At 44.3% G+C, this 13,639-nt stretch overlaps 1 protein-coding gene across 4 annotated transcripts in view; it reads left to right on the forward strand.

The window, feature by feature from the left end:
* The window catches only part of OCA2 (OCA2 melanosomal transmembrane protein), a 665,305-nt gene extending 651,871 nt beyond the window's left edge, over nucleotides 1–13,434 (forward strand). For all 4 annotated transcript variants that reach the window (XM_073541479.1, XM_073541480.1, XM_073541481.1 and 1 more), the window contains one exon: nucleotides 12,432–13,434. In XM_073541479.1, coding sequence (XP_073397580.1) covers nucleotides 12,432–12,519 — 88 coding nt within the window. In that variant the 3' untranslated portion in view covers nucleotides 12,520–13,434. The remainder of the gene's footprint in view (nucleotides 1–12,431) is intronic.
* Nucleotides 13,435–13,639: the final 205 nt, after the last annotated feature.

Genomic DNA, 13,639 nt, shown 5'->3' on the forward strand with positions numbered 1-13,639 from the left:
GAGAGACCGGCATATCAGAGATGAAATCCATTGAAATATGGGTCCATGGCCTCCTGGGGACCGGCAAAGGCATCAACAACCCACTAGAGCGAGAACAAGATTTAGACCGGGAGCAAGTCCCACAGGACTGCACAAAATTCCTGACATCATGAGACAAGGTGGGCCACCAAAAAGAGCGACTCACCAGATCTCTAGTACCAACAATACCTGGATGACCAGCCAATGCAGAGCAATGAACTTCAGACATCACTCTCTTCTTCCACTGGTCAGGGACATACAACTTTCCACTGGGACAACGCTCAGGTTTGTCCTCCTGGAACTCCTGCAGAGCAAGTCTCAAATCGGGCGAGATGGCAGAAAGAACTACCCCTTCGCCTAAGATGGTAGCAGGCTTGGTCACCACAGGAGAATCAGCAAACAAGCTCCTAGAGAGGGCGTCTGCCTTGACATTCTTAGTTCCAGGAAGAAAAGAGACCACAAAATCAAAACGTGTAAAAAAAACAAGGCCCACCTAGCCTGTCTAGGGTTCAAGCGTTTAGCCGACTCTAGGTAAATCAAATTCTTGTGGTCAGTGAGGACCACAACTTGATGTTTAGCTCCCTCCAACCAATGTCTCCACTCCTCAAATGCCCATTTCATGGCCAACAGTTCCCGATTCCCGACATCATAGTTACGTTCAGATGGAGAGAACTTTCGGGAAAAGAAAGCACAGGGATTCATTTTAGATGTTACAGGATCCTTTTGGGACAAAACAGCTCCTGCACCAATCTCAGAAGCATCCACCTCTACCTGGAACGGGAGTGAGACATCAGGTTGCCGCAAAACCGGGGCGGAGGTAAATCTTCGCTTCAGCTCCTGAAAGGAAGCAACAGCCTCCGGAGACCAATTCAACACATCAGCACCCTTCTTAGTCAGATCAGTCAATGGCTTGGCAATACTAGAAAATTTTGCTATAAATTTCCGATAAAAATTAGCAAAACCCAAAAACTTCTGGAGGGCCTTCAAAGAAGTGGGCTGAACCCAATCATAAATGGCCTGTACCTTGGCCGGGTCCATTTCAATAGTTGACGGAGACAAAATAAATCCCAAAAATGAAATCCTCTGTACTCCAAAAAGGGATTTCGATCCTTTGACATACAGGGAATTCTCCCTCAAGATCCGGAACACAGTCCGAATATGTTACACATGAGAATCCCAGTCCTTGCAGAAGATCAAAATATCATCCAGATAGATAATCAAAAATTTATCGACAACGTCTCGGAAAATATCGTTCATGAAGCACTGGAAGACAGAAGGGGCATTAGTGAGCCCAAAAGGCATCACCAGGTACTCAAAATGTCCCTCCGGAGAATTAAACGCCGTCTTCCATTCATCCCCCTGCTTAATGCGGATAAGATTATACGCCCACCTGAGGTCAAGCTTGGTAAACCAGCAAGCACCTCTAACTCTAGAGAATAGATCCGAAATCAGGGGTAACGGATACTGATATTTAATAGTAATTTTATTGAGGGCACGATAATCAATACAAGGCCTTAAAGAACCATCCTTTTTGGCCACAAAAAAAAAACCGGCACCTAAAGGTGAAGAGGATGGTCTAATATGACCCTTCTCCAACGCCTCCTTAATATAGGATCGCATAGCCCCGTGCTCGGGTACAGATAAATTGAAGAGCCGACCCTTGGGAAATTTACACCCCGGGCTTAGTTCAATTGCACAGTCATAACTCCTATGAGGAGGCAAGGACGCAGACTCATTCTCACTAAATACATCATAAAAGTCTGCCAAATAGTCAGGAACATCATGCGACTGAGGAGAGGTGGAAAAAACCAGAGCCTCACTAAAGGCACACCGACAACCCCAACTCACCACAGACACAGATTTCCAATCCAAAACTGGATTATGAATTTGCAACCAGGGAAACCCCAGAACAACGGCATCATGCAGACCATGCAACACCAAAAATCTGCAATTTTCTTGATGGTCTGGGGCGACCCGCATGACCACCTGGGACCAAAACTGAGGTTTATTTTTAGCCAAAGGAGTAGCATCAATCCCCCTCAAATGGATAGGCGTCTGCAGAGGTGTCATCGGAAATCCACAACGTTTAGCAAAATCCAAGTCCATTAGGTTTAGCGCTGCTCCCGAATCCACAAAAGCCTTGGCGGAAAATGTGGACAGGGAGCAGATCAGAGTAATTGCCAGAAGAAACTTAGGTTGAACACAACCAACAGAAAACGTGTGTGCAAAGCGTTTCTCTCGTTTAGGACAAACAGAAATAATATGCGAGGCATCTCCACAGAAAAAACACAGCTTATTACGCCTTCTGAACTCCTGACGTTGTGCCTTAGACAAAACTCTATCACATTGCTTAGGTTCAGACGTCTGTTCAACCGGTGGCAACACCTCTCGTGCAATACTGCGTTCACGTAAACGCCGATCAACCTGAATGGCTAATGACATAGAATCGTCCAGACCAGGGGGAACAGGAAATCCCACAATAGTATCTTTTACGGCTTCTGACAAGCTTCTGACAAACCCTTCCGAAAGAGAGCAGCCAAGGCATTATCATTCCAGGTAGTAAGGACCGCCCACTTTCGGAACTTTTGACAGCACAACTCTGCAGAATCTCGACCCTGGTTCAATGCCAACAGGGTCTTTTCAGCCTGATCAATAGCATTAGGTTCGTCATACAACAACCCCAAAGCTTGAAAAAATGCGTTCACATTAGTCAGAATAGGATCATCTGGTTTCAAAGAAAACGCCCAATCCTGGGGATCGCCACGCAGCAAAGAGATGACAATTTTAACCTGCTGCACGGAGCTCCCTGATGAGTTAGGCTTCAAGGCAAAAAATAATTTACAATTATTTTTGAAACTCAAAAAATTTAGATCGATCCCCCCAAAAATACATCAGGTGTAGGGATCTTTGGTTCAACAGCATGCGAATGAGCAAGGTAGGCGGAAATTCCCCGCACTTCCGCAGCGAGCTGATCCACACGATCAGACAATTGCTTTATCTCCATTGAGAGAGAAAAAAAATTCCCCCTACGGCCTCAGAGATATAGAGGAAAGAATATACACACTTTTTTTTTTTTTTAAACACAATTCTTTCCTGCTATTGAGTACCCTAGGATCTGCGGTATGGCGGGCGATTCTGTTATGATTGAGTCACCGTAGGAGGCAAAAACAGAAATGCTAGCTAAGTCCAGAAAACCAGAGAGGTTGGCAACTATCGGATTGCAGACCCCTGATCCTATCCACAACAACTAACAGTAGCCGTGGGGGGTTCCTACGAAGCACCTAGACCCCTCGATCACAGCCAGAGAATTAAATAGGCCTAAAGAAAGAAAGGGGAAATCTAAACTGCCCCAGAGCAGACCCCAAAGCAATAGGCAGCCCCCAACATATAATGACGGTGAAGCAAGATGAAAACACTAACACAGACAGAAAGATAGACTGAGCAAAGACGGGGCCCAAGCTAAACTAGATGGGAAAGATCAGGAAGGCTGCTGTCTGCAATCCGTGAAAACCCTATGAAAATAAGAGCCAACAGACTGACAGTGAAAAAGGCCCTTAAGACGCTAGGCTTCAAAAAAGCTATGTCAGTACTCAGGAATATTCTGAAGACAGAGCAACCGGCAAAAGGAGATTCAGCTCACCCCAGCAGGGAATGGCAGAATCCAGAAAAGCAAGGAAAGCAAAAACAAAACACAATGCTAACAGGCAAAGCAGCAAACTTAGCTTTAGAGGAGCAGGAATCATACTGGTGTCCTAGAAGTCCACAGAGAAATCACCCGCAGGGCAGAAGGGCGTCGGCAGCCTTATATCCAGTCCGTGACTCCACTCAGCCAGTCATCTTCATTAGGCTCAGGTGCCTGATAATCAGGCTCATTACCTTCCTTTACCAGAATAGGGAGTTCACCAGACCTCAGTGACGAAGGGGAAAATGAACTCACAACAATTATGTCTTTGGAATGTTCAGAGAAGAGGGACCAGAATGGTGACCAGTCTGCAAACCATGTCCTATGAGGAACGGTTGCAGGATTTGGGAATGTTTGGCTTGCAAAAAAGACTGAGAGGAGACGTAATAGCTGTCTACAAATATCTCAAGGGCTGTCACATTGTAGAAGCATCATCTTTATTCTCATTTGCACAAGGAAAGACTAGAAGCAATGGGATGAAACTGAATGGGAGGAGACACAGATTAGATATCAGAAAAAAACTTTTTGACAGGGTGATCAATGAGTAGAACAGGCTGCCACGAGAGGTGGTGAGTTCTCCTTCAATGGAAGTCTTCAGAGGCTGGATAGACATCTGTCTGGGATGATTTACTGAATCCTGCTTTGAGCAGGGGGTTGGACCAGATGACCCAGGAGGTCCCTTCCAACTCTACCATTCTATGATTCTATAACTTACAAACTCCTTGCAGATGTTGTCCTTGGTGGATTTTTGAACCAAGGACTCCAGCGCTGCAAGGCTGCAGTGCTAACCACTGAGCCACCGTACTGCCCATTGATTGTACCGGTACATCATATTTTGCAGTGTGTTCCTGCAAATAGATGTACCGGTGTGTCTTGATGAACGTGCAATCGCAGGAGTGATGCCCAGATGATCATTGCCTGGAGCTGGGCTTAAGTCATAGGTGGGACCCGGTTTTCACTGCAAAGAGTGGTGGCCGCACCCCTCCCTCCAGTCCAATCGACACTAACGCGATTATCATCGCTGCCTCCATACCATTGTCATTGCAACTCGAGGTCAAATGATGTCTTCTGTGTAGGCCAGCTACTACAGCCTAATTAGACTAGGTCAGCAGCATGGTCTAGAAGGTGATCTGCTTGTGCCTTGCAATGCATTGTACCAGCGACCATTATAAAAAGTTAGGCTATGTATGCATGTTGAGTATTTCCTTGCAGAAATTTCTGCATCTTTTGGCAGTAAAAACACACATTTTGCTGCATTTTTGCCACAATTTTGTATACATGTTTTGTGTGTATTTTTGTATAGCAATGAATGCTTTTTTTTAGCTAAAGAAATTAAAAAAATGTTTTGTGATGTTATTTCTTGGTTCAACATATTTTTCATGCCGATGCAGTATATAAGACGCCCAATCCACTGAAGCCAATATCTCCTGTAAATGAATTAAAATAGTAAATCATATTCCTCACTAAAGCTGGGTGGACATCTGAATAAATGGATCCGGCGGATTCAGCTGAACAAGTACAAAAAGTTCAGGTTCGGGTACCAAAACAGTGTCAGGATCTGAACCCAAACTCGGTGTTCATTTACTTGAATGGGGGGCCTCAACATCCATTGTTTTCCAAACAGCACGGCAAACACTGCTTCTGCTTGGGGGTAAAATCATTACCGCCGGTCATACAGCCGCAGTCTGTCTAAAGACAGTGTGAGCATGCAGCTGTGATAAGTATAAAGTTTACCTCTGATCATTTGTGTCAGCTAATGGGAATACTGCTCCCATCACCCGATGCCTGCTGCCGATAATAACAGTGAGAGCTGGAACGGCTGATGGGAGTATTCATCAGCCTGCACTGTTAATACATAATTAAAAAGTAAAACTGCATGAGTTCCCCTGTATTTTTGATATCCAGCCAGGCAAAACTGGGGACTTCAATCCCTAGCTGTCAGCTTCAGCAAGGCTGGTTATCAAGAATAGAGGGACCCTCCAAGCCATATTTTTTAATTAAATAATAAAACAAAAGAAGACTGCATTGGGTCCCCCCATTTTTGTCACCCATGCCATGCAAAAGCAAACAGCTGCAGGCTGTTATTCTCAGGCTTGTAAGGAACCATGGATTTTGCCCCCAGCTTAAAAATAGAAAAAACTTGCTTCTATTAGATGCTGGCACCTTGCCCGGCTTGTCCCACTTGCACTATAGCAGTGGGGTTCATATTTGTGGGGTTGATGTCACCTTTGTCTTGTTTGGTGACATCAAGCCTACGGCTTAGTAATGGAGAAGCATCTATAAGACACCTATCCATTACTAATCCTATAGTGATCTGATTAACACACAACCATAGTAAAATCTTTTATTTGAAATAAAACAAAACACACTTTTACTTTTTTATTTAAAAATAAGAAATAGTTATACTCACCTAACGCCCATTCCACCGAAGCCCTCCTCTTTTGTAATAAAACAAAAATAAAAATAATATCCCTCACCTGTTCGTCGTCGTCTAATTTTTGTGGGAAAGAGTAATATTTTAATTTTTTCCTTTCACATTGCTTTAACTTCTGTGAAACACCTAAGGGGTTAATAAACTTCTTAAATGTGGTTTTGAGCACTTTGAGGGTTGTCACTTTTGGATATTTTCTGTTCTATAGGCCCCTCAATGTCACATCAAATGTGATGTGGTCTCTCAAAAAAAGAAAAATTGGTTGTGTAAATTTTGTTGCAAAAAAAATTGCTGACCATCTTTTAACCCATCTAGCTTCCTAAAAAAAATATGTTTCAATAGTGATGCTAAAGTAAAGTAGGCTTGCAGTAAATGTTATTTATGAGCTATTTTTGTTGAATAACTATTTGGGTTTAAGGGCATAAAAATTCAAGCTTTGAAAATTATGAAATATTCAAATTTTTTGTCAAATGATCGATATTTTCATAAATAAGCGCAAATAATATTGATCAAAATTTACTACTAACATGAAGTACAACCTATCACAGAAAAACATGCTCTAAATCATTGGGATATGTCGAAGCATTCCAAAGTTATTGCCATATAAAGTGACACTTTTCAGAATGGTAAATGTCCTGGTCAGGAAGGTGAAAACAGGCTAGGGGCTGAAAGAGTTGTTAACCACATAATGGTATGATTGGAATTTATAATGGTTTTCTGATTACAGAACACCCTTATAATATGGTCAAAGGCCAGCTCCAGGTTTTTGTGGGCTCCTTTAACACATATCATGACTTATGATACACAAAAGATTTCACTTGCTTCTTACATTACATGAGTGATGTCTATTGTAAATTCTACAATAGCTCAAATACAGGTGAATCCTCGCAGCGCACAGTGCACCACATAGTCCTCCATACAGTATTTTGAACACCACAGTCTTCCATACAGTATTATGGGCACCACATATTTTTACTTTCAGTATAATGGACCCCATATATTGCTTCATATATTATAAAGAGCCCCATATAGTGCTCCATACAGTATGAGCCCCATATAATGCTGTATACAGTATAATGAGCCCCATATAGTGCTTCATGCAGATTAATGAGCTCCAAATAATGCTCCATATAGGATGAGCCCCATATAATGCTGTATACAGAATGGGCCCCAAATAAGGCTCTATACAGAATTGGCCCCATATAATGCTCTATGTGGAATGGGCCCCATATAATGCTCCATAGAGAATATTGGGCATCATATAGTGCTACATACAGAATAGTGGGCCACATATGATACTCCATACAAAATGGGTCACATATAATGCTCCATACAGTATGCTCCCCATATAATGTTCTTTACATAAAAAAGTAATCATATACCCATTCCTTGTTGGCCGCAGCTCTGATCTCCTCAGCATCTTCTGACCCTCTGCACTGCTCAGTGCAGCAGGTGTGCTGTAGTGACATCATTGCACCCTCTGCCTTGAGACATCAGTCAGAAGAATACATGGGCTCCATATAACGCGCTCTGTGTGTGTGTGTGTGTGTGTGTATACATACAAGAAATCAAATACCTCTCTCTTCTCTTGCACGTCCGGTCTCCTCAGCACCTTCTGACTCCCTGCACTGCTCAGCACAGTGGGCACGCTGTAGGGACGTAATCATGTCCTCTTCCCTAAAACATCACAGAGTCAGACCACACCGAAGTGTTAGGAATCTGTGTCCTGCCATACTAATGCAGAGATCAGATCCTCACATTCATCTCCAGAGGCTAAGTCCTTTCTGCCAGCTTGTGAGCATGCTCCTGGAATGAGCTCCCATTGGAGTTCAGGAGTCAGGTGCTCAGGTCCTGCTCCTGATTCCATTGGTTCAGCTCAGGTCTCTGGAGATTTCAGGAAGGTCCCGGTCACTATAAAAAGTGTGCATGGCCGTTATGCCATGCGCTAGTATTTTCTGATACTTGCTGCTGTATGTTTGTTGATGGATGCTTGGTCTGGTGTATAACTTATTATGAAACCCCTTCCCTCGGTTATTACGAGTGTGTGAGTGATTGGGTCAGCCAGTAGCAGTGCTAGCGCCAGCGCGCTCAAGCTTCAGCCATCTCCGCAGCAAAGCGTCCTGCATCGCGCTTGCGTTATTGCGGTTGCAGACTTCTGTGGCGTTCACAGTTGTGACGCTGTGCACACGCTCATTCACAATAAGTCCGTTTGGTTAGTGCCGCTTTAACTACTCCTGTGCCCGGCTACCGTACGTGTGCCGCTGTGTCCCTGTGCGTTTAACAGGCTCAGCGTTACCTTTTCTTTATTATTTTTCTGTGCAGCTCTGTGTCCCATAACAGAGACTGCCTCTTTTGCACTTGGGTGATTTAGAACCCTGTGCACACTACCCCTGTAGTGCACTGCCTCCCCTAGCAGCGGTTTTGCCATCTGCTGCACGGTGGACCCCGAGTGGCGAAGGCACTTTAATTATTTATTTTTTTAGTGCCTTCCGCCACTCATAACAAGAAGAGGCTTGAGCTGTGGAGGAATAGGGAGAGGTAAGTATTTCAAACAGTTTAAAGCACGATGGGTGGGGAGGCCCGGTCGCAGCACTGGGCCCCCAACTCATGGGCTCCATAGTGTAATGGTGTCCCCAATGACGAGTAGGCCCCCCTGCTTACTCAGGACCCTGGCACTTTTCTGGGCGAGCTGGGTGTTGATGCTAGCCCTATACAGTATTTATTTGTACTGACCTAGTGCCCCATCTTCCAGTGAGTGGTCAGTAAAGGGGCAATTCTTCAATAAATAATAGCCATACAGAATTTGCAACAAAACTGTTATACTGGAGGTACCCCTCTGTTGTCTATTTTGTTCAATGGCCATACTTTACCTGGCAGAAGTAAAACTTCAGCAAACTGTCTTCTAAAGAGGAAAATCAATAAATTGAAATCAATGCTCAGCAGATGATCACATTTTACAGATGGAAGGTAATGGCTCATAAGTTGCAGCCAATTAATTAGTTCGATACAGTACAACTTTCTAACTTATTGTACAAAATACCACTGCAGTATAACTGTATTCTGCTGATTTATCTTTCATCTTCTGTGACAAGTACGCAGTTTATTCTTTAAAATTTCTTTAAAAGGCTTAGAGGGTAGAATCAAGGGTGAGCCACTCACTATACTTTTCTTCCCATAAGCCAACAAGTTTTTAAGATTAAAACACAGCTGTTTTATTAAGAGGGAGTCCATCTTGATTTCATGACCGGTTTAAAATATACTATTTGGAATAATCCATTGTCACAGACAACAAATATATTTTTCTTTAATATAGATACGCACACCCTGGAAAATGTAGCCCACTATATCCCAAAAGTCATTAAAAGGGGTGGTCTGGCACTTAAAATGTATTTTCTAACTATCTTTACATCCTATCCATTTTTGTAATGAGCTTTATTACAAAATACCCTACACTTTTCCCTACCTAATATAGTATGATTTTTTTTTAACAGTACTTCCTGTGACGTATCATTTCACATGACATCACAGGAGGCTGGGGCTGCACTCACTCCCTGCAGGCACCATCACCCCTCTTGGAAAATGACATCACAGGGAGCAGCGCTGCAGTTACTCACTAATTTCTTGTATCGCTGTCCCTTCTGAAGAGGTCATAAATCCTGGGTGATGGACGCTGCCACAGATGCAAGTGCAGCACCAGCACTCTGCTTCTACCTAAGCAACAGCTTTTGTGAAGAAAGACATCAACGGGGGTGTCGATATAAGAGATAGAAGCAGTAATATCAGCACTTCCCGCTGATGTGAGAGTGGTGCTAGAAGCTATGGGGAGGCACCGGTGTCACTCACTACTTCTATCTCCACCACATGATGACATCTACTATCACAAAACTGTAATGAAACAGAAAGTACCACAAATTACATATAATTTTATAGCCTTTAACATTCAGAAAGAGTGATTTAAAGCAGTGGTCCCCAACCTTTTTTGCACCAGGGACCGGTTTCAAGCAAGACCATTCTTCCATGGCCCGGCAGGGCGGGGATGGAGGTGTGGCAGGGGCAGGGCTTTGGTCATAAGGGGGCGGGGCTATGGACACGGTTGTAGTGTAGCAGTGCATACTTATAATTAAATAACATTTATAATGTGACTCAACTCACCATAGGTTTTGAATAAGTGCTCCATCACCCCCTTCTCCCCATCATTGCCTTCACCCCATCACTCCCTTCTCCCCATCATTGCCTTCACCCCATCACTCCCCTCTCCCCATCATTGCCTTCACCCCATCACTCCCTTCTCCCCATCATTGCCTTCACCCCATCACTCCCTTCTCCCCATCATTGCCTTCACCCCATCACTCCCTTCTCCCCATCATTGCCTTCACCCCATCACTCCCTTCTCCCCATCATTGCCTTCACCCCATCACTCCCTTCTCCCCATCACTGCCATCTCTCCATCATTGCCTTCACCCCATCACTGCCGTCTCTCCATCATGGCCTTCAACCCATCACTCCCCTCTCCCCATCACTGACGTCTCCCCATCATTGCCTTCACCCCATCACTCCCTTCTCCCCATCATTGCCTTCACCCCATCACTCCCCTCTCCCCATCATTGCCTTCACCCCATCACTCCCTTCTCCCCATCATTGCCTTCACCCCATCACTCCCTTCTCCCCATCACTGCCATCTCTCCATCATTGCCTTCACCCCATCACTGCCGTCTCTCCATCATGGCCTTCAACCCATCACTCCCCTCTCCCCATCACTGACGTCTCCCCATCATTGCCTTCACCCCATCACTCCCTTCTCCCCATCATTGCCTTCACCCCATCACTCCCCTCTCCCCATCATTGCCTTCACCCCATCACTCCCTTCTCCCCATCATTGCCTTCACCCCATCACTCCCTTCTCCCCATCATTGCCTTCACCCCATCACTCCCTTCTCCCCATCACTGCCATCTCTTCATCATTGCCTTCACCCCATCACTGCCGTCTCTCCATCATGCCCTTCAACCCATCACTCCCCTCTCCCCATCACTGACGTCTCTCCATCATTGCCTTCACCCCATCACTCCCTTCTCCCCATCACTGCCATCTCTCCATCATTGCCTTCACCCCATCACTGACGTCTCTCCATCATTGCCTTCACCCCATCACTGCCGTCTCTCCATCATGGCCTTCAACCCATCACTCCCCTCTCCCCATCACTGCCATCTCTCCATCATTGCCTTCACCCCATCACTGCTGTCTCCCCATCATTGCCTTCACCCCATCACTGACGTCTCTCCATGCCTTCACCCCATCACTCCCTTCTCCCCATCATTGCTTTCACCCCATCACTCCCCTCTCCCCATCACTCCCTTCTCCCCATCATTGCCTTCACCCCATCACTCCCCTCTCCCCATCATTGCCTTCACCCCATCACTGCTGTCTCTCCATCACTCCCCTCATGGCCTTCTCCTCATGTCCCCATCTCCTCCAGGGCCAGGCTACACAAACACAGACCAACACACACACACGTACACACAGACAGACACACACACACGTACACACAGACAGACACACACACACATTATACGTACACACACACCACCTCTCTCCTCTCACCTGCCGGCCGCCCACGCTTCCTCGCTCTGACACAGCAGCGGCGCGCTCCTCTCTGTGTCAGTCAGAGACAGGAAGCGCGGGCGGCGGGCAGGAAGCTGGACGCAGTGGACGGGTCCTTGCAGCTCCGCTCCTGCTATTCCCTCTTGCAGGCAGCGGAGCTGCTTGGATCGCTCCCTGGCCGCCGCTAATAACTGCTGCTCGCCGCCCCAGCCCCCGCTACGCCACTGACCGCCCCTGGCTCCCCTTGTGTCCGCGGACCGGCAAGGGCACTGCAGCGGCCCGGTGCTGGGCCGCGGACCGGCGGTTGGGGACCCCTGCTCTAAGGTCTCTCCGTATAAGCAAATAAGTCAGGAAGAAGCCTGAGGCCTATTGAACTGACTCTTCTTCCCTTGTCAGGATTTTTCTCAGCCTTATCTGGCTCATTTTTAAAGATAGTCTCTTTCTGCAACATTTCAGTCTAACATGTAGCTTTCGGTAATGAGGCAGCCTGTTTGTACTCAATGCTTCCTTGAAAACTGTTGACAAGTATATTGTACTGCTTAATATTATATGTAATGTTTCCCAGACAATATAATATGTACTACTCCAAATACACGGCTACATCCTAAATTAAGTGTTCTGTGTTGTAATCAAATAAATGTGACAATTTTTATATCATAGAAAATTGAAGTGTATTGAAATACTGCTTTCTTCTTTTTCAGATTGGGATTCCCCATGATGATTGTTTCCACCACAATTGGAATGAGTTATCTGTTGGTGTCACATGTTGTATTCCAGTGGAATTCATAAGAAAAGACAATTACCATTACAACAGTTCCACAGTTACCATAGTTATATGTAAAGGGCTTGTGAAGTTAGTTTCCTGCTATAGTACAGGTAAAAAAAAAAACTATTTTGGGTCATTGCTAAAGAGGATTTTTGGATTTTTATTCGCTAAGGGCAGGAAATGGAAGCTAAGCATTATAGACCTATTCAATCTCTTGCTGCTTCAGTGGTCACAATTGGTCCTGCATGATTATGGCACATCTATCATTCATGTTACCACTGCATTCACTGACCTCATTGGTCATGTGTCAGCATTACTATTAAGGCCAGTAATTAATTTCAGGGTTCACGAGAATGATAAATGTGACATCATCACTAAAGGATTAGTGGGACCTCCAAAGTGGTGACAGTGGATCAGCCAGGGATTCAATACTGTATATGAGAGATGCTTAATTTGGTACTGTAATACATTTCCCGCCCTCTACTCATTTTTACAAAATTCTATAAAGCCTCTTTTATGTTATTGAAATAAGTCCACGCAACAAGTGTCATGCTTGCATTAGCAAATTGAAAAACAGATGATGTAGTATTTTAAATGCCCACTTTTAACTATGAAGAATTTATAAAAAAAAAAGTTACGTAAATCTGAATAATGAAACTTCTTTTGCTGTAATTTCTATTCAGTTGTATTTTCATTTTGCTTTTGTCCATTTGTATGAATTTTAGGTTACTCCAACAACTTGCTGCAGGACACACAGTGCAGTAAAAATAAAGTTGCTGGCTATTGAATTTTTGCATACTTTGGTATTGTTAAAAGCATCAATGTTTAATGTATAATATACACATACTGTACGTGTACTGCAATAATCAAGATATGATGCTTTCATGATTAATGAAAATACCTAAACTGGTAATAAATTTAAATTTGGACTCCTCTGAGTGTATTGGTGTATTTTTATGACTTCATTATATTTATTTGATGATAAATAGTAATATTTCTTAAATTTGCTCAATAAGTGTACTGCTTGGCATTCAGCCCTGATTAAGATCTACAACTACAGGTAGCGATACAGGTGCTTCTCACAAAATTAGAATATCATCAAAAAGATAATTTATTTAAGTTCTTCAATACAAAAAGTGAAAC

This window comes from Dendrobates tinctorius, unplaced genomic scaffold, assembly GCF_039654945.1.
Source record: "Dendrobates tinctorius isolate UK_male_01 unplaced genomic scaffold, ASM3965494v1 ptg000121l, whole genome shotgun sequence".
Classification (NCBI taxonomy): Eukaryota; Metazoa; Chordata; class Amphibia; order Anura; family Dendrobatidae; genus Dendrobates; species Dendrobates tinctorius.